The following is a 22,924-nucleotide window of genomic DNA, read 5'->3' as shown; positions in this document are numbered from 1 at the left end:
AGCCGAATGCCGCTTAGCGGCATTCGGCTATTTACTCACTGCTGTTCGGCATCTATGAGAATAGACCGAACAGCAGCGAGTAGCTTGCCGGAGTTCTGTCTAAGGCAGCTTAGTAAATCCATGTTATTCCTACTCTCTCAGCATGTCACCTTAGTACACCTCAATGATCTTAGCTAGAAGACAACACTACCTCTGTCCATGGAGTATTCATCCACGAGAGCTAAAATTACATAAAATGACACTAACTATTTAGCTTCTCTTTTCTCAGTGTGCTTTTTTTCCCCCTAAAACTGAACATACCATCTGGGAAATGAAACACCCACTGAGAGATCTTCAATTTTTGTTTGATGTTAACAATTTATTGTCAGTTTTATGGGAATAAACCAATGGAAAGAGTAGAATGGACATTATTGAGCAACATGGGAATAAGGTAGTAAATGGCTCATTTTTTTATATTTCATAGAGCAATAAAAAAAGGCCAGTGATGCACTGCAAAGTGTTCTAATCCACAACAACCAATCATATTTAATCATTCTTTAGGTTAGAGCTGTCAAGCAGTGAGAAATGATTGCTGATTAGATATTATGGGCTAGTCCACTGTCCCCATTGCGCTTTGCCTTATTTAAGATACCTAATGGTGTTTAGAAGAGAATGATATCCAAAAGTTTCTGGCAGCTAATAAAGAAGGCATTTACTTTTAAAGGCTAAAAACAGCAGCAACCTAAATTACAGCTTTACGACTTTAAAGATTCTAAGCAGTAAGTTGCACTGTTTGAATTCATTTTAAATGTACCACTGTCATATATTGACACAAAACTAACTCATCATCTGTAGGTTACTAATCCAAAACTTAGTATGATACTTGTATATACAAACTGTACCATATCTACCTTACTGAAATATGCACAATGTATATAGTGTACAGTATGTAGTACCAATATTCCTTTATAGTTTTTTAATTACAAAAAACGTAACAGTAGTATCAAAGAGTAATACAAGATAGGAGAACTGTGAAATGGCTCCACAATTCTGAGTTACCTAAAATTATAGTATGACATTCAGTTTATGGGAGTTACATTGGAACGCAAATGTGTTTTTGAGGTACCTAGTAATGATAAAGTGTGGAAAAAGATATCTATGTAGAGGTTTTTATTTTAATTTAATAGCAAAATCTACTTTTCAGTATCATTTGCATCATGGCTCATTTTATATAGGGGTCTATTCACGAAGCTGCCGAAGGATCTGGCCCTAGCTTCGGCCGATCCTTCGGCTAGCTTTAAGCAAATCATTTTATCTGAAACCATTGCAAAGTTTCTTACCAGGAGATCTTGCCTGTAATCACACTTCCTGTTGCATTCTGACAACGATAAGGCATTGCCTCGCAATTAGCAGCATTATTGACTGCCTGCACTGTGAGCTCTTTAAGTTGTGCCATTGTGCTGCCTAATAATGATGTCAAATAGGCAGGCTCATGACCAACTGAAGGAGCTCACACTGGAGTCTGACAACACTTCTACTGTGTGGCGTAGTGTTGACATTCTGTAAGAGGAAGTGCTGTTACTGGCAGGATCTCCTAGTAAAAGAAAACAAAACTCCAGATTCGCCAGATGCACCAGATTCACAAATAAATTTACTTAAGTAAAATTAAACTCTCAAACCTTTTTCCAATAATGAATCCAGATCAAACAAATATACATTGCCCAGCAAAATATTTATTTACATTTTTTCCCAAGCGCTTACAGTGATCATGTTTCTGAACAGCTGGCTCCAACTCCCTGAACTTTTCCTTGAACTTCCTGTCCAGTACAAAATTACATGTGAAAGGTCAGTCTCCAGCAGCTGTCCATCTACTAGCGTGGAGAAGGGGAGCAGAGAGAGGGGCAGTGACTTGCTTTGCTGTGTCTGTGTGTATGCAGAGAAACACAGCTTACTAGCACACACAAGGGTGGTTACATAGGACCCCTGCAAGGAAAAGGAGCCACACTATTACAAGATATCAGGACCAGTGCTTAGGGGACCAGTTGATTCTGATGGAAACTACATTTGTTAAACATCAAAGATCAACATCTATTGTAAGTGATTTAATCAGCATTTGATATAGCTTTTAAAATTTTCACTTTAACATCACTTTAATAAAACTATACACAGTGAGGCATAATGTCAAACTTATTGAAAAATAGATTTTAGATTTACATACACTTGAGTGCCCTATTTAGAAAATGGGCTTGATTCATCTAACCCTTGAATACAGCTCAAATGTAGAACCCCACAATTGCCTAAACTCTCATTCATGCACACTATATAAACTACAGTTTATTAATTAGCTTGTTTCATGGATCACTGGCATGTTGAAATGTTCATCTTTAATTTATTTTCTTTGTAGTAGATGAAAGCAGATGTGACCTTTGTGTAAATACCCATCTGACAAACAGACTATATAATTTCTGCTTAGCTGACAAGTATGTTTCCAGTGGATATATGATTTCAATATATATGACTATTGCTGCAATGATGTAGACTTTTGCAGATGCGCAGCAATACAGGGAATAGTTTACAGCGGTACAATGAAAATTGCTTTCAACCTGAGAAATATAGATAGCGGCTGAGCACCTGTTGCATGTCTCTCTAATTCATGATTTGTTTGTACTTTTTCTGTTGCAAGCATAACCATTATTCTTGCTACCACCAAATAAATGTGCTTTTGGTGCTTAGAATAAACACTTTATCCAAGCCTTTTTGGTCTTCTGTGATAGCTGCGTAAATTGGTAAACCTTTGGATTAAAGTGATGTAGACAGTTGCAATAAAACTTGTCTGTATATACAACTAATGCTAACTCTAATCTAGCCGTTAGTAATTTAATGAAAGACTTTGTTGTGACTACTGCAATAACATTAAGGTTGGTATGGATAGGAATAGGGCATTGTTTTTTTTTCAACAGAAAGATGAAATTATTTTTGGAATGTTCCTAATTTAATATAGATTTCACGCTCTGCAGGCTTGGCATAGTCATCTGGGTGTTGCAATGATGTTATCAGACATAGCACAATGAATTGAATTCAGGTAGAACTATGACCTTTCATAAAAAAAATATGTGCTGGAGCACTTGATTGTTAGGGCAGCTGCACTTAAATTTTTCCCTCAGTCCCCTACAAAATTTCACAAATCCCTGTTCATCCTGCCAGTAAAGTATACTTCATGCAGCTTTATTGTGATGACAAGGCTGCTGCACTGCTCCTGAATTCAGAGCAGCACTTTAACCCATGTAGGCTTTGCCTGTTTTCAATACAATGAAATGAAAAGATGTTACAGGGTACACACATAGTCCTGTCCTCTGCTTTCTGGATTGGTAACACTGTCTCTGTTGCTGAAACCCTCCCACTGTAGGCTGTGATATCTAGAAGAGGGAGCAATGGAGGCACAAATAAAGGAAGATTTGACTCACTCAAAAAGTTTTCTTTTCTTTTTCTTTTATACTTTATGAGGCTTGTGAATCACATAGTAACTGGAAATGGGATATGAGATACAGAAGCCTATAGATGCACCCTGGAGAAAGGGTCCCAGTGGGAATTATGCACCACCCACAAATGAAAAAAAAATTAGAAAAAAGGTGAACACAAATCACTCAATCAATTTATACAGGCGCTACTGTTAGAATGGAAAAAAATAACAATTAGTAAACGTAGAACATATTGTGTTACCATAATTCCATGTATAATTAGTGAGAAAAGAAACACAAATTATAAATATACAATATATACAATAGTACAATAGGAACCCAACACCATAGTAACAAGTAAAAGAAAAAAGTAACACAGGCAGAATGTATAAAAAAATAGAGCTCATCTATAAGTAAACAAGCTAAAATCAAGTTTCTTTTTAGATATCTGCTGTTACTTCTTTAAAGCTAAACTCCAGTATTACCATTTCCCTATGCTTATAGCAAGCTTACTTCTGTTGAAATTGTATACTGTTAATTCCCTGTAAGCTTGCATTTCCACAATATAACCCTTTGAAGCTGCAGTGACTATCTTGGGCCCTCTGTCATTTAATCACTTCTCCCCCGGACCTGATGCATGCTGTTGTTGGCTCCCTTTCACATTTATTCGCTTTCTCTGCCATCAATCATTTTGTTCCAGAGCTTTATGTGATATAACACTTCCCCAGCTCCCTTTAGATGCAACTACAACCAGTCAACCAATTAACAGAGTGCATAGCTTAAAGTGACATTAAACCCTCAGATTTTTTAACATAAAACAGTACTGTAATGTGTGCCTTACTGTAATCCATGGTTGTTTCCCTTCTCTTTGCTGCTCTTCCTTTTAAATCTGTATCTCTTCTCATGCTGGGCAGAACTTCTGTTTTGCAGGAGACTGCCTTGTCTCTGGAATGGATACATGGTGTCTGTGTGTAGGTTTGCAACCTGAGCCAGCACTACAGGAAGAGGCACTCAGCTGCAAAGGGAAGTTCTCCCCCAGCATGAGAAGAGAGAAGGATTTAAAAGGAAGAGCAGCAAAGAGAAGGGAAACAACCATGGATTACACTAAGGCACACATTACAGTATTGGTTTATGTTAAAAAGTCTGAGGGTTTAATGTCACTTTAAGTCTGCAGCACCCAGTGGCCAGCAGGGAGAAGCATGGACATCTAAAGGGATCTCAAGAATGTGTTCTTTCATATAATTATTGTGAAAAAGATTTAAGGCAGAAAGCTATGATGCTCACAGGAGCCTCCCACTAAAAGACATCACTGGGTCTCAAAACAGATATTTCTTAAAAAATAATATAATTTGATTAAAATTTATTTTGCATGTTTGTTAGGGGGAAGAAGGAACAATGAAAGGTATTATATGCATACACTACACTTCAGGTTTATGGGTAATCACCTTTAGGATATCTACATTGTATCCAGGCCATTTACAGTTCTCTTGCAGCCTGAGCTGAATTCTAACATAAAATAAACCCCAACATAAAACATAAAAAATATTTGCAAAGTATCTTCTGCTTTCTTGTATATGTAGGAACCCTGAGACTACTAACACAGAGCTTCTTTTTTTAGTGTTCTACCTCTTATGCACCTAATATTATTGCTTTGCAGGGTACACTGCAGAGCCATTGGGTTGTGTGACCTGCTGCTGTATTGGGACCATGCATAGTGGTAATGCTGAAACCAATGTATCATCAATAAATCAATTAGAGAAATAGTTTAATCCTATGAAAAGCGTCAGGTTTATAAAGTTGGACGGAGCATGCGAAACGTGATATGTACGTTCTAGCTTTAGGTCAACTATGAATTCCATTAGTTAGCCAATTATCCTCATTTAATTTTTCTACTTTTACCAAAAATAGTTTGGATATTGACAAAAATCATAACCTAATGGTTGCAACTGATAAGTCAGTACAAAAACTGTATTTCGTGCCTTTCATATCACTAGTTCCTGTGACTCAACCTTTTTCTTTGCTGTCAGTCATTTAAATACCTGATTGTTGAATTTTATCTTCATATACATAAAGAAAGATTCTGTAAAGTTGATTTACTAAAGACAAATAGTCTTTTCACTTTGCAAGGGAATTTTCCCTTAGCCTAGTGAAAGAGGTTAAGCTCTGCCGACTTCCATCCAATCATGTGCAAACAAATATTATTTATATCTATTTCCTTGCATGTGATTGGGTATTCTTTGTGAAGTACATTTTCACCACATTCACTAAGCCAGCAAAAAATGTCCTTGTAAAGTGAGCAGCCTGTTTGCCTTTATTAAATCAATACCTATAAATAATTATCATCTGTGCATCAAAATTCGGTAACATAAATTTTTTTTCCCACTAGCTGCCAATAGTACAATAGAATATTTCAGAGTTCAGCATTTGTTTACATTTATGTATACTTGTTCTTTAAAACAGCTTGCCCTCCTGGTTTTTACAAGATGCCCAGCCGACTGCAGACCTGTATTCCTTGTCCTCAACATAGCTACACCAATCAAGAAGCATCTACTGCATGTATCTGTGAGAAGAACTTCTACAGATCTTCCCTGGACACCCCTTCTACTTTGTGTACACGTGAGTAGTCGTACATTCCTTTACACAGTGTGACATCCAAGAAGCCCATTCAGCTACAAAAAATATTTCCCTGGATTGTTAATTTACCGCTGGAGTTTTAATTGACTTATATTTTGCCTTACCTGGATCCTTCTTTCCACCTTTTCAACTAAAGACATTTTTAAATAAAACCTTTCATTACGTACCTTACTTTAGACCCAGGGATGTGAAGATAGATCGTCAGCACTCCAAAATCCAAAGAAAATATTGTTTATTGGAAGTAACATCACATAGGTCAAAATAGGCAACGTTTTGGGGCCGTGCAGGGTCCTTACTCGGGGCGTCACTTTGTCACCTTGAGGAAGGGACCCTGCACAGGCCCAAAATATTGGCTATTTTGACATGTGTTATGTTATTTGCAATAAATTATATTTTCTTTGCATTTTGGAGTGCTGGTGACCTATCTTCACATCTCTCTATTTCAATTTGCAATAGCCAATAGCAAACTAGCTATTGCACCTGCCCACTGCTGCTGTCAATCAGCAGAGCAGACCTGCAGTTCTCCATCAGGTCCCCTCTAATGATTGACAGCAGTAGAGGGCGGGTGCAATAGCTAGTTTGCTATTGGCAATTCAAATTGAAATAGAGAATAGAAATCTAGCAAGGCATTCCTATGGCGAAAATTATTCTATTTTTTTGACGGCAGCAGAACCGCCTGCCAATAGAAAACAGTTGGGCGGAGCTAGCTGTCACTGCTAGCTCCGCACAATCGCTTTCTATTGTGTTTTTTTTCTACTTTTTTAACATGTGGCTTCGGTCGACCCGAAGCCAGATGAAGCCACCCGATGTACAGCTGATTTCAGCCGATATATGACTGGAATCAGCTGTACCAGCCTGAAGTGAATAGCCGAACAGCGTTCGGCTCTCTTCGCTTCAGGTCGGTTGTTCACTCGGCTGCCTACTGCAGCTTAGTGAATAGACCCCTAGGTGATATTTCAGAGCTTTCACCGGGCATCCTCTCTTTGGTGGCTGAACCAGAGTAGTGGGGAAGGGAAAGGATGATGAGTCTGTATGGGCTGCAGTTAAGTGAACCTTTTTGCTATACGCTGCATATTCAAAGGACAGGTTTATTTTGAGCGTCTGGAAGTCAATAAATCTAGCGGAGAGATGGACAGCTGGGAGAGAAGGAATGAAGTTGTTGTTGCTGCCATGCATATAGTAAATGCAAAGTATTAGTAGTAACAGCAATGGTAATCTTGCTTTATGACCAAAGTTAATATAAAAAATGTACTTTATTTTTACAGGTAAGACAAGTTTGAATAAAAATAATCTCATTATTTCTGTTGGAATTTCCTCTCCAGGCCCACCTTCAGCCCCAAAAGATCTCATTTATAGCATGAAGCAGACAACGCTAGTTTTAGAATGGAATCCACCACTGGACACAGGAGGCAGAGGGGACATTATGTACAATATTTTCTGTGACCGTTGCTTCATTGCCTTTCAACAATGTGAGCCCTGTGGCAGCAGTATTGGGTATGTTCCACAGCAGATTGGATTAGTTGAGCGGACAGTTACACTGGTAAATTTGCTGCCCCACATGAACTACACTATCCGGGTGGAGTCTGTAAATGGAGTCTCTGATTTTAGCATGTATACTAAGCAGTTTGCGGAAATTAACATCTCAACCAGTAATGCAGGTACCGTACAACTTTATAATTACAATTTATTCTGCAATTAGAAAATGTATCCATGTTTACTATGTGCATCTTGTTACCATATCTTAATCACGTTAATTGAAGGATTCAAATGCAATGCTCTATGTAGTGTATACAGTATACCTTGCCAGAAAGGATCACTGCCATTTTCTTCTCTAAAATATGACAACTTTCCTTGTATTCCTTTCCAAGGTATTACTGTGGGAGTAATACCATGACAGCAGCTATTACAATTTCACATAGTCGACAGGAGTGAACCATTTAAAAAGCAAAACATTTCAGGAACATAATGTACAAGTTAGCACCAGTGGTCATTACATTTTCAAGTTTAAAATATTTGTATTTTCTTTTTTAAAAAAGGAGGCAAAATAAACAATTTAGCAGGATTAGTTAGTGATGCATTTTTCAAATTAATTTGTAATTATGACTTGTAGCAACAACGAGTATTAATGAATACAAATGGCTTGAGACAACAGAATGCATATTGATGTTAGCAGATGCTTATTGTGATTATTATTTCTAAGTAACAATCAACAAAGAAGGTTAGAGCTGTCTCCATACAGCAACAGTATTATTTAGTTTTATTAATGAATGTGAGCTTGCCATATTATCCTAATATACATTGTTTAAAAACAGCTATGAAAGAGTTAGTTTCGCCACAACAGATTTTAGTTTCAGTTCAGAATAAGCAATTTAAATAATCCACTATTTTCTTATACTTCTTGCAGACTTCAGCAGTGAGATCTCTCTATATGACATCCCAGAGTTATCCTCTAATTACAGCCATTCCTCATTACTGAAAGTGTGCAAAATGTTTTATCTATTTTTTGCTTTAGATTTAAAGCAGATTTAGAGCAAGGTTAGAACCTCTGTCAGTTTTTTCTTCTTTTTTTTCTATGCCCCATTCGGGAGATTTATTTTCACTTCCTGTCTTGGTTTATGAGAGAACATTGAGAACGCCACACCAAAAATTGAATAAAAAATCACATATATAAGTACTAATAATACCATATTGAGTCCAAAAAGCCTTGATGAAGAAAGAGTGTGTAAAACCCTAAAACACATTGCCTGTCTTGTTTACCCTAACGTTTATTCAATAAAATCTACTTTGGTACTTTGGACTCTGTGAATAATGGTGGGCCCTCTCACTGCTTTTCTTACATTTTTGGGCTTTGTTCAGGACCTACAGTTGGGAGCACAGTGCTACTTGTGGGCAGCCTCACTGAAGCTAGACAGCTTATTGATCGAATAGGTCATTTGTATTGCTGAATATTAATAACAAGTGATCTAGTGCCTCCTATATATGACTCTATATTGGTCTCAACGTTATCACTGTAGCAAGAAGTGAGGAGAATTCTTTATTTGTCACACAGACAGCAAATAATAATCTGACAGAGGTCTAGCATTCCCCTGCCATGTAACCACAAGTTTTTTTTATTGGCATTATGTTCCTGTTTGAGAGATTTCCCCTCACTTCCTCTTCTGATGACAATGCCCTCACTGAGACAGGAATTTCAGGAAAATCTCACAAAAACAGGTTCACAACAGCAAAAAGGCCTGAAAGGGGTTCTATTGGTTCCCCACTCTAAAAATATAATACATTTAGGCATAGCAACACTCAGATTAATTTTATGATGCAGAACACTAAAGCAGGAAGATTTAGGCTCTGCAGGGGAGGGCCTAGCCAGGAAATCTAGCTGGGATATGTTGTTACAGAAGTCCACTCATAATGGAAACATTATTTTAGAGTCAGATAATCTTTTAACTGCATTAAAAGTACAAAAGCAAAGAAAATCTTTGAATACCAATAGCTGGTGTCTACAAAAAAGTCTCGTTGAAAAAGAACTGAACCACCTCTGTAACCAGTTGCATTTCTGACATCACAGTTATGCTCTAAAGTTTTCAGAATTCTCTACCTGCTTCAACTGAGTTAAAAAGCTGTCTACAGAGGTATATTCTGATTCATCTGCTCACAAGGAAGAAATCTAATATTTTACCATTCATCAGTTCACACAGAAGAAATCTAATATTTTACCATCCAGGCTGGTGTTAATAAAACAGAGATGTGACAAATCTAGGAAGGCTGATGTTCTTTTCCAAACAACTGTGGATACTATAGCCTGCAGAAGTTATTTCTAGATTCATAAATGCTTTGGTTTTCACATTTAAATCTGTACATGTACCTTAATTTTTGTTCTCTGTGTTTTTTTTTTAATTCTGAATGTGTGCAAATTATGGTAATGAAAGGGGTACATAGCAGTCTGTCTTTCAATTCTGTAGAACAATTGTTTGGTTGTTATTATTGTGCAAAACATCACTATTTGGGGCAGCATAAATGCAAAAGTAGGGATTTTGAAAAATCCAAGTCTAACTCTCCTAAACAAGGTTTATGCTTTAATTAAATATAGGATCCCCAGGCTAAACTAAAGCATCATATACACAAGCATTGTTTAATTATAGCATCTGAATCCTTTTTCTGAAACACAACAGAATTACCACGCATTTACAAAGCTTTTATCAAGTTGTTTGTGACCACCACTAGAGGCTGCTGTTTGGAAACCTGTTTTGCATTAAATTAAATTAGCAATCTCCCAGGAGCATATCTTTTAGGGTACAGTAAGATCTACTCAAAGCTAAGATGCAGGCAGACTCTCTTCAGTAATAAATCATATTCACATTCATAAAAAACGCATCATGGTAGTGAATGTGCAGTTGTACATAAAAGTACCCATCTGTCTACCACTCTAGTCTGGAAGTGTTGCATACAGATCCTAAACGGAATGCTGGTTGTCCCACTAAACATTCTTTGAGCAGTTCGCCACAGGGTTTACTAAGCATGAATCAGTGATACAACCTGCCAAAGGTCTGCTGAAGCCTAGTAAAAACTACAGTCAATAGGATCGGTACCTTTGGATTGAAAGCTTTTTTAAGGCATATATGCCAGTCCCCTAATCTTCTAAACTTCTCAATGGACTAAAATTCAGGTGCCACCTCCTTGTGCAGTATATTTATTGACCAAATGATGAAATAAAAGAGTAAAAAGACTCATTATTAATAATGGAAACCAGGCATATCAATAACAGAGTCCGATGGTCGAAGAACACTGTACAGTGGTAGGTGCACCCCAACAGGGGGGCTTTGCTAACGCATTTCGGGGAAACTAACCCCTTCCTCAGAGCAAGACCTTGGGGGTTGGTTGCACCTACCACTATACAGTGTTCTTTGACCATCGGATATTATTTATATGCCTGGTTACCTTCAGGAATAGTGAGTAGAACCTTTGTACTCTTCTATTTAATAATTTGGTCAATAAACATACTGCACTAGAAGGTGGCATCTGTTCTGTGTTTTGTTGCATGTTGCCAAGATTCCAGTGACTCCCTGGTTGAGAGAGCAGCCCCGTGGATCCTAACATTGGCGGAGTGAGCTCCAGTCCCATTGGTTTGCGCCAGCCTGAATCTTGCCTATTTCCCTGACTACAATTCAGGTGCACATCTTCTTCTTACGTGTCCTAGGAATCCAAAATTTTGGCAACCTCTAAAGTGCAAGTTTTTTATACTTTTAAATGTGGGCTCACCTTCTGCCACTTTCCATAGCTTACTATTGGCCAGTAGTGGTTGTCATCATACTGATAGGCCAGCAATCAGCACTACAGGAAAGTAATACAATTTGCATATCAATATGAATCTTGATTCAGGGCTCTGAGGACACTCAAGAAAACTTTTACATGTATGTGTGTGTAATCCTAAGTTTGCGCATTTTAGATCTGTTGCTAATTTATGAGCATTATGAAACTAAGTTTGGTAAGATACTTTGTAAATACTTGCTGAATCTGACCTTGTTCATACTAGCATTTACTAGCTAAGAATAAAACAACTCTGTTGCTGAAAAGAAAAGGCAAACAAAATATTAATTCCAAACAAAACGTAAATGCTTACCTCTCCCTGTTCATGCTGCCAAATGCCACTCCAGTGAACAGAAATTGTCACCCAAAGCTGTGATTAGTGGCCCCCTCCTGCTGACCGTGTTGGTGTGACCGCGTACGTGTAGTGTTTATAGGACTCAGCAGTAATGTGCGGGATGACAGGAGGAACTACTGAGTAAAGCAGGGGATATAAGAAATCAAAACTTCCAGAAGTGCCCATTTCTGCAGACTTCGGGGGACTATTTATGATGTTCCGGCAGGGCAGGACTGGTAAGTATTTATCTTCTTATTTGCTTCATCTTACTTGTTGTTTGCACATTTTTTTTAGTGACAGAGTCTCTTGATGTTGGGGAATTTTAGGTTAAATCTGAATGCTGTAGTGGGGACATAGAACTGACCCTCTTTATTAGCAGCAGAAGAAGCTTTATTCTTAGAAGAGGCCAATTTCTCTGCATAAAAACTTCTTTTTTTCTAGAAAGTATACAATATGCATGTACAACTAAAAAAAAGTGTTCCCCTAAATATTTAAAATAAAGAATTAGTACCATTATTGTAAGGCATACTTACTCATATTGTATGAATGCAACATGTTGTACAGCTTTTCACATAGATCTGTAAAATGTCCACATGTTGACTGTGGTTGGCAGATTAGAAAAATTCAATTCAAACTCTAAGAATTTAGGGAAACTAAAAAAGCAGTTTAGCTGATCTGACAGAAGAAAAGTCAGACTGCAACGGTAGATTCAGTACTGCCAGTGGAGTTAATTTTTCATCACTTATACATAAATAGAAGTTATAGGAACACAATTGGTCAGCAGAGTAGAGAGGATGATGTCACAGAGAAATGTTATAAAAGGGCTAGAGTGTAAGGAAAGTTTTTTTCTTTTTTCCATCATTCTTTTCTTTTTTCATTTTGTTCACTCTAATATTTTAACCAATTTTGGTTCATTCATGTTTTTTGTTTGATGCAGTTATCACATCTAAGACATGAGTTACATCCATGCCAAAGGAATTGATTAATAAAGTTATGGCTTTTAACATGCTTAGCACAGGATATGGCTTGCATATGGAACTTGAAGGTTTTACAATAGGCATGGATCATCTAGTATGGCTTCTTCAATAAAACTGAATGCTCTATTGTTGATGTGTTAATATCTATGGGTTATATTAACATATTATGCATGAACACAGTTACAAAAAGGGCATACTGTCACAAATTCAGGTACAGTCAATGCTCTAAAAGTCTTGGCTGCTCTCATACTGGTAGAACTAATATGTATTTAATGCAGGACTGAAATGCAGCAAAACCCGACAAACACTTCAGAGCTTCCTACAAAAGTAGCATAAACATGACATTAATTAAGATGTCTTTTTCTAATGTGTGATTTCACATTGTAATGGTTGCATTTTCCTTCTTATGATAATCATTTTATCTTTGGAAATACAGTAGAAGAAGAGGGTGCTAAGTGCTTATTTAAAGAAGAGCTTTGATTGAATGCTTTGCCTTGATTGATTTTGTAATTAATGTTTATAGCCACAATCAGATTAGATAAGCCCATTAAAAGTAGTATTAATGCCTTTTTAGCATGGTCAATAGTCACCATCTGCTTAATCTTTCTTGATTACTATTATTATTGTCATAACATTTAATATAATTAAAACCTTGGATAAGGCACCATTAGAGTGACATTCACTTCCCGCTATTGAGCTAGAGTCATAAACAGCCTTACTTTGAATTATGGATTGCTTGGGAGCCTTCTAACAAAAGTAACTGATAGTATCAAAATACAAGCGTATGCTAAGCTTTATAATGCAGACCTGCATATTTTGTGCAATTACTGCTGTTGATAAATAATGAGCAACAAGTGCCATGGTTAGAGTGAAGCATGTGTCATTTCTACTAGGCTTTACCTTTGTGATACTACTGAATGTATCTCAATTGCTCTATATAAGCTTGACAGTTTTTCAAAAAGATGGCAGCCAAAACAAGGCGCTGTTCAAAAACTATTAGGTCTGCATGTTTAACATGATGCACAGTTAAAGTGTATGTAAACTGAAAGGGAAAAAAAAGGCAGACACTTACACTTGATTTTAGGAGGGAGTTATATTCGATCTGCAAGCTTTCATTCCCTTGGTTTGACCTGTTATTCTATCAGTAAAGGTCTTTCTGTCCTAGGATGATAACATGAATAGAGCTTGTGCCACTTCAGGAGTAGTGTTGTCACTCAAAGATATAAGCCTGGTTGGTTGTGCACTGAAATCAGCCTTTTGCATAGCTTTCAGCTTCTGTTTACCCACAGATACAATATGTGAGCTCATACTGGAAGGTGTAGAACAGAGCCAGAGTGCTGTTAACACCACATGGCTTTCTTTTACAAATGACAACTTTCGGGAAAAAAAACACGGTGATGCATATTTTCTAAATATAGTGTAGTTATTTATGTACATTACTAGTTGTGGTTTAGTTACATTTGTAATGCAATATTATCCTATTTTGCTTAAACATAAGTATCCTCCTACACACACATGCAAAAATAGCTTTTACTGTACATTAGGCTAAATGTTTCGTTTGATGCACAAAGTACTGTATATGTAAAGAGAAAGAGGTTGTGTTATTTTTATTAATGGGGAGGATTTTGTCAGGATGAAACCTCTCTGTTGCCACTGTAAGAGGTAATAATGAATAGTTTACTTTTCTTTAACAGGGTTCCCCAAAATAGCTCTATGTTCATTTACAAAAAAAAACCCAGATATATACATTGATAGGTTAACATGTCTGGGTGCAACTATTTTACAGAACTGGACTATACTGTATTAATCAAAATGTCTAAGTAGAGATATTTTATTACCTATTCTTTAATTAATAAATATTATTAGTTCATTCATTCTTGATGGCTGCTACAGCAAATCCAAAATGTTTTAAGGTATATTCTTTAACATATTTTATTTTTAATTATGTTAAGAACTAGAAATATCCATCCGTAAAATGTATTATCATTTTTTTTAACAGATGAATTTGAATCTCATGTTTACATATAAAGCCAGCAAGGGGAACTTTTGGCTTTCTTTCACATGTTTTGCGGTATAGCCTTAATTGAAAAACAAGTCTGTTTACAGATTTCAATACCGCAGGCTGATATGTATGCAAACAAGTGAATAAGTCAGAACAGTGATTCCTTGTCCTACTTCCTCTTCTCCTCCTGCTCTTTTTGAATGGCTCTGTGCAAACTTTCGCAGACAGTCTGAAATTAAACATATTCTGCTGTGTTCTCCAAGAAGCCCATAATGCTCTATAATTCCTGTGTCGTGGGTAAGTCCTGTTTGAAATGTTAACTTGTGAAATCATTGTATGTGTCCTGTGTAATACAAATAATTTATATACATAATTGTATATATATATAGTGAGATTTGAGATTTAGCTCCCTATAGTCCACGCCAGAAAGTATGTGTTAGGGATGCTGCCCACATTTATTCATCAGCAAAACACCTTTACACCAGGTACAGACTGAAACCTTTTCCTCCGGCAATAGCCTGGTCATAGTGCCTGACAATACAGCAAAACTAGCTGGTCCACATGCTACTTGCATGTCTATTCACATGCATACTGCTCCTACAGCAACTTGTCTCCTTGGAGGGAAGCGCTGGCTGACCAGTCTGATTCCCATTTGTGAGACAAATATATTGTCATAGGGTGGGCATGTGTTCCCTATAATGCATTCAAGCACCCATTTACAAAAAGGATCAGTATGAGATCCAAGCTCTTCACACTGGGGGTTTTGAGGTTGAATATAGGAGAAAGACCAGTCTGTGTGCTGGAGGTGGGATCTCATTGGGGAAATACCAATCTGTGTACTGGAGGTGTGATGCCACTGAAAAAAAAAGACCAGGAGTAGGGATGAGCTGAACACCCCCGTGTTCGGTTCTAAATCGAACTTTCGAACATGGAAAAAGTTCTAATTTGAACTTAGAACTCAATGCAAATCTATGGGGGTAGAACTCAGAAAATTAAATGTCCCCATTTTGAAGCCTTATATGCAATTTATTGGCCATAAAAAGTGTACGGGGATACGGGTACTGCCCTGGGGGACATGTATCAATGAAAAAAAAACTTTAAAAAAATACAATTTTTAACCACTTGAAGACCGGGGTGTTTCACCCCCTTCCTGGCCAGGCCATTTTTCAAAGTTCAGCGCTGCGGTACTTTGACTGACGTTTATTCCGTCATGCAATGCTGTACAGATACGAATTTCATACCATTTTTTGGGGGGCAGATAGAGCTTTCTTTTGGTGGTATTTAATCACCGCTGGGGTTTTTATTTTTTACTATATAACAAAACAAGTACCCTAAATTTTGAAAAAAAACATGTTTCCCTATAAAATGTTATAAAACATTTATTTTCACCCCAATTCTTTGGTATAATATAAAAGACAGGGTCACGTCGGGTAAATAGACACTAAACATGTCAACCTTTAAAATTGCGCACGCCCGCGAAATCGCAGAAAACGACCGCAACCAAAATTGGCCATAGGCGACACTTTAAACGTTTTTACCGCTCATCAGTTTAGTGTTATCAGTGATTGATGGCCCTAAAATTATTTCTCTCACTCCGACGTTCGTGGCGATATGTAGCATGTGCTGCATAATGGGTGCAATCGTCATTTTCGTACATAGGCGCACCCGACGCATGTTTTTATTTTTTTAATGCTCTAATTTCTTTTTTTTTTTTACTTTTTTTTTAGACAACTTTATTGCTATAACATAGGGGATTAAGAAATCCCCTATGTAATAGCCAGTTCACAAAACAGGTCCTCTTTATGGAGACATCAGGGGTCTCCAAGACCTCTGATGTCACCTAGGGACCCCCACAGAAGCTGATAAAGCAGAGATCTGCTTCATCAGCTTCTCTCCGGTATTCTGCACCGGAGAGTGACACTGAATGCAGGAAGTCATGTAATATACATCACTTCCTGCATTCTGGGACAGGAAGAGAGATCAAAGGGAAATCGAGTAATGATCTCCCTTTGATCTGCTGTTAGAGCGTCGCCGTGCCGGTCCCAGGAGGCAGATTCCCCTAGTAGCAAAATGAAACTCTGACATAGGCATTATCCTCAATGGTAGGTGAAAAGCACTTAAAAACACATGTTCCTTCAGAAGTCAAGATGATTTTTCATGATCACGTCCTTATAAGTTTCTTATATAGTAATTATTTTTGATGTATTTATTTCCTCTAGCACAGACATATAATTTAGTGCTTTACTGTGTACTAGCCAAAGTGTGCCAGTGCCAAAATAGCCAAGGTTGGAGATATAACAATGTTGAAAAAGTATTTTAGTGGGTAAGATGTGTAATAGTCTGGAGGAGTATAGAGGGAATGACAGCACTCTATGTAGGAGTGAAGTGCAGAGTATATGACTGTAGAAAGTATGTCAAGAGAGGAAATCAAAAGAAATGATAGCAGACAATACATGCAGGGGAGGAATGTGTAGAGTATGACAGCGAGTACACTGTGGCCCCTGTGATGAGTAGTTCTAGAAGTATCTGTCAGTTCTTTTATTCACCTCTCCCCATCCATTCGCATAAACAGATATTTTCATTTGACTAAGAAGTTGCCAGCCTACTGCAAAGAGACTTACATTTTGCTAAATATAAAAGAAGACAATTCTATCACAATGAAATGTGGCTATTTAAAAAAGACTTTATTCTTCACATCTACTTTCCCTAATATATAAACCCTTCCTCCCCTCCATTCACAAAATCACAAAGAAAATTTAAACTGTATACAAATGTTTCAGACTTGTCAGCTATCATCAGTGCACTGCACGGAAATCATGACTTCTGTGGAACACACTATCCTAAATTGAGGAATTTTTATTATCCATATTAATATTCACTTTGGGATTAGTGATGGAATAGTACATTTACTATTTACTAAACGTACTTTGACTGACATTTATTCCGTCATGCAACACTGTACTGAAGTGAATTTTATACCATTTTTTACAATATTAAGGAAAAATTACTGAGAATTTTTACATTATGTTATAATACATTATTATTACCCAATTTTTTGATAAAAGACAGGGTCGGGTAAATAAATACTATCCTTGTCGCACTCCTTACTGATATGCCTCTTATAGTGGGGGGTGCTCGCAGTGACCGCGGATGGCGCCGCAAGTGTCAGCGGGATTGTAGAAATGTTGTCATATGAACAACAACAGTTGTTCATATGACAAAAAATTTCAATAAATTAAGCTTTTAGCCATCTTAAAAGGACTCGTGTGCTGGTGACATTTCTACAATTATGTCTGGTAAACCAAACATGTCCAGCCTTAAAAGTGTGCGCACCCGCAAAATCACAAAATAACTACCATACCCAAAATTGACCATAGGCAGCGCTTTAAAAGCTTTTACCACTCATCAGTTTAGTGTTATCAGTGATTAATGGCCCCAAAATTATTGCTCTCCCTGCGACGTTCGCTGCTATATGTAACATGTGCAGCGTAATGGACACAATCGTCGTTTTCGCATGTATGCGCACCCGACGCATGTTTGCACGCGTGTATGTATGGGTGGGGGCTTACAAAAATGTTTTGTATTTTTTTTTATTCTTTTTCATGTGTGAATTTAAATTTTTCTTTGCAACTTTCATTTGTTTTTTCCTATTTTTTTCCCATCTACCTTTATTGTTATCACATAGAGGGATAAGAAACGCCCTATGTGATAGCAAAGAGGATGTGAGAGGTCCTCTTAGGTCCTCTTTATGGAGAAATCAGGAGTCTCCCAGACCCCTAATGTGACCTAGGACTCCCCAAAGAAGCTGATGAAGCAGAGATCTGCTTCATCAGCTTCTCTCCAGCTTCTGAAGCTGGATAGTGACAGCATAATGCAGAAGTGATGTAATATACATCACTTCCACATTCTGACACCGTAGAGGGGATTGGAGGGAGGTCGTGTACCTATCTCCATCTGATCCCCTGTCACAGAGCCATCATGCTGGTCCCGGGCTCACACCAGGCACAGCTGAGCTCAGGACCAGCGGGGGATGCACAGAACAGCACGTAATACAAGTGATCCGCTGGCTCTATAGCCGGCGGATAGTTTGTATGTAAACAGGCATTGCTGCCTGTTTTAGATTTTGCCAGTTTCCCACCCGCGCGTGCGGGAGTGGGCGGAGCTAACAGGCCATCTTTAGATGGTCTGTTACATCCAGGAAGCTCCCAGACATCCGTTATTGCCGGGAGGCGGTCAAGAAATGTCCTCTCTCTTGAAAGATACGTCTTATATCTCTCACATGTCTACTATTATTAATTAAAAGAGGGATGACAACCTTTTCAATGTTTTTAGATATACTGTACATGTGAAAGTATTTAGCTTAATGCAAACAATTTTATTAATGTGTAAAAAAAATTGTTTTAAAAAATAGTTTGTACTTATATATGTACATGGGGCAGCTATATTTGTTCAATACATATGCAGGTTTTGCTCTCTGTTAAAGTACGGGACAATTTTGTGCCATTCTGATCATCTTATCTAACTGCATGTCTACTAGACAAGTCTGGGCAGATTTACCAAGGGAGTTAAGAATCTTCTCACAAGTGTGAATATTCTCTTAAAATCCATTTCCACCTTTGTAAGTGATTAGAATGTATTGTGGTAATGTAGAGGTGCAGTGATGATGCATATGTGCATACATTTTCCTGGCTAACATTGCAGGTTTTCTTTATTTTTTTATGAACTTTTTATTAGGCCTGAATTCTACAAATTCAAAATTTTCCCACTGGAAAGACAGTCTGTGTCAGGGACCCAGGGGGGCCGTTCCTCACCAGGCTCGCCAGCGCGGGCATTGGGCACAGGCTCCTCCTCCTCTTGGCAGGGCATCTGGTGCCGGGTTTGCCAAAGTCCAAAAGTCTTGCGATAGTTGTAAGGTGTGTGCCCAGCCTTAAGGTGCCCATACACTGCTCGATTCTCGTACGAGAATCGCGGGAAATCGAACATTGTGAACGAAGACGTGCGACCGTTTCTAATGTACGGTCGCACATCTTTTGTCTAAGGAGCATGTTAGAAAACCAGCCGAGAATCGTACGATTTTCGGCTGGTTTGAACAGTGCTCGGGAGACAAATGCCGAACGGGCCGGTGTGCGCACGCGCACACTGCCCGTTCAGCATTGCGGGCTTGCGATGATCGAGAGTGCGATCTGCCTGTCCAAGATGGGCAGATCGTATGTTTTTTTAATCACTTTACAACCATCGCAAGACTAAGGTCTTGCGATGGTTGTAAAGTGTATGGCCACGTTTAGACATGATCGAATGAAGGAAGTCAGCAGAACTTCATCTCATTCGATTAACTAAGAGGAAACATAATGAAAAGTGCAAACTCCCTTGTAAAGTGAACAGCCTATTTGCCTTTAGTAAATCAACCCAATAATGTTTATTCAGTAGTGTAGATATCAATCCAATAGCCAATCAAGCCTTGGAATTATTTATGTATAGTGTATTTCCTTTTTTTGCAAATAGCAAGCAAAATCACTTTGAATGGGAATTTGAAAGGTTTTCTCTTTTGATTTAGTATCAGAGTAGAGTGACATATCCCAATGCATTGGAAGAGCATTGCTGGAATTTGGTTATACTAGTTAAGCTCTACAGCTTGTAGCTGGCCATTATAACGACATATGGTAAATGACCATAATGAATTGTTCAGTATGATTAAGAACTATATTGTGGATATGCTTTGTTTCAGTACACACTAGGGTGTGTTGAGGTGAGACCAGCTGATGCAGCTTTACAATGACTGTTAAGGATCAATGGATGTTTGGATTTAGAGCTGTGGTTCTTCATACTGCTGCTCCCAGATGAAATCATTGCCAGCAGCTAAACTAATTAGTCTTAATCTCTGGGCTTTTTTGTAACTGAGATGCCTAATCAGGAGGCTGAGTAAGCACACCAGGCATGATAACATCTTCCCTTGATGCCTTCGATGACTTCTTCAGAATCCCTTACAACTGCACTTAATTTTTTCACTGCTCATCTTCTTCTGATTGTTATTTCCAATTTTATGGTATATTTAAAATGCTTTGGTGTTTGCATACCTAAAAATGTATTTTCAGCAATACAATGCAATCTCACGGAAGGCTTGCTAGTGGAATTTTACTTTATATGCAGGCCTTAGTTAAAATAATGTAGTTCATTTTATTAAAAATGGAAGACTTTGTAGAGTGTGGTTTTCACTGCCATTTGCACTTCTTGCAGTTACTGGGTTCCATTATACAATAGCAAGACCTAAAGCTGGCCATACACGTTACAATTATCTGCAGATTTTCTGTGGTCAGATGGAAAAGGTGCAACAGATTCCTCCATTTACACTAAACTGTGTGGATGGAGTAATCTCCACCTGGGCCAATCTGTTGCATTTTTTCCATCTGACCACAGAAAATCTGCAGATAATTGGAAGGTGTATGGGCACCTTAACAGTTATAAGACAAAAAACAGAAAAAAAACTTAGACTGGTAATGCTTAGCTACTGCACCTGCTCACAGTGCACTTGCTAAATTGTTTTGGGATTCAGTAATCACTTGCAGATTGTATTAAATCCCTATGTGTGATGACAGTAGAATTTTAAGAGCCCTGTGTTTCGGTTTACTGTAGATGGTAAATGCTTTGAGACATTCTATATTCATTCATTCCTGCCTTCATTCTGGCAAAATGTAAAAACTACATTGTACTATGAAGCACTGCTGGGGAAGAAGGCAGCCTACATTAAGAGCAACAGTTTTGGACAGTCTTGCTACAGAAAGTGCATTTTTAAGAAACGGTTGCTTGCTAATATAACCTGGGATTGTTGCTTTTTTTTTTTTTTTTTTTACAGAGATAGAGACTGGAGGGTCATGCCATGCATCAGGCACTCTGACTGGCTGGTGTGTAAAGATCAAAGTTTTAATTTTCTCAGAATCTTAATAGGTTCTGTTCTGCTTCCCTGAACCCAGAGGCTTTGTAGAGTTTTGGGTGGGATAAATTCTCTCTTCCTGGGTCCACATCTTACCTGGTAGCCAGACTTTATTAGGCTCAGCTGTCCACAGGCCTTATATATGTGAACTGACTAAAGGTGCCCATACACTGCACGATTCTCGTACAAGAATCGCTGGAAATCCTGCGATCGTACGAGAATCGTGCAGTGTATAGAAGGCGTGCAACCGTTTCTAATGCATGGTCGCACGACTTTTGTATATCAAGCATGTTGGAAAACCAGCCGAGGATCATACGATTTTCGGCTGGTTTTTAACATGATCGAGAGATCACTGCCGAACGGGCCGGTGTGCGCACGCGCACACTGCCCGTTCAGCACTGCAGTCATCGGAAGCCTGTCCCTCAGGGGGCAGGCTTGCGATGATCGCAAGTACGATCTGCCTTTCCAAGATGGGCAGATCGTACGTTTTTTTTTAAGTACTTTACAACCCTCGCAAGACAAAAGTCTGCCCATACACCTTACGATTATCGGACGATTTTCGTATGCGATCGACTTTTTTGTCCGATAATCGTATGTGTGCATTGCAGTGTCCGACCGACATTACTGTACAATCATACGACTTTTGATGGTCAAGCATGTTTGAAAACTTTGCTAGATCGTACGATTTTCGTAAGGTTGCTGGCGTTTCCGTCCATCAAAAGTCATAGATCTACGTACTTGCGCTGACGAAAATACGGCAAATCAATTACTGCATTTCGTCCAGGTGCTTTTCATTAATTACGGCTAAATTAATCTTGCGATCATCGGGGCAGGATGGGGCTGCCGTACTAAAATCTATTCAATCATAGGACGAAAAGTGTTGTCCGATAATCGTAAGGTGTATGGGCACCTTAAGGTTCATGGCTCTCCTGCTTTGGGAACTCGTTGCTTTGTGAAAACTATGACAGCTGACCGAGACCTAAAAAGGTGCTACCTGTTTATATTGGGAAACACATTAGGGGACATTGACCTGAGTTTAGTTATTGGCTTGGATGAGCTTGTTTATAGGTAGTACCAATACCAATTCAGGCTCAGGCAGGTGACTCCATAAGGAAAATGCAAAATATCATGCTCCTGAATTCACTGGTACTTTTCTGGCTCAGTCACCTGGAGTTAATAAACTCCTAAGCTGTTATTAGACAGAAACGTTTAGATGCATAGCAATATGTTTATTGATAATCAATTTTCCTTATTTTTGTATTACACAGAGCCTACCACTGAATTCCACAGAATTATTGTGAAAATTCATTT

The 22,924-nt window shown here is 38.2% G+C and overlaps 1 protein-coding gene across 1 annotated transcript in view; it reads left to right on the top strand.

Annotated features, from left to right (window-relative positions):
* The window catches only part of EPHA10 (EPH receptor A10), a 500,244-nt gene that overhangs the window by 234,338 nt on the left and 242,982 nt on the right, over window positions 1-22,924 (top strand). The window contains exons 4-5 of the mRNA XM_018557240.1: window positions 5,898-6,053; window positions 7,394-7,729. Of these exons, the coding sequence (XP_018412742.1) occupies window positions 5,898-6,053; window positions 7,394-7,729 (492 nt within the window). The remainder of the gene's footprint in view (window positions 1-5,897; window positions 6,054-7,393; window positions 7,730-22,924) is intronic.

The sequence above is a fragment of the Nanorana parkeri genome, unplaced genomic scaffold, assembly GCF_000935625.1.
Source record: "Nanorana parkeri isolate BGI_ZX_2015 unplaced genomic scaffold, ASM93562v1 scaffold275, whole genome shotgun sequence".
In the NCBI taxonomy this organism is placed as follows: Eukaryota; Metazoa; Chordata; class Amphibia; order Anura; family Dicroglossidae; genus Nanorana; species Nanorana parkeri.
This window is presented reverse-complemented; position numbering and strand designations above follow the sequence as displayed.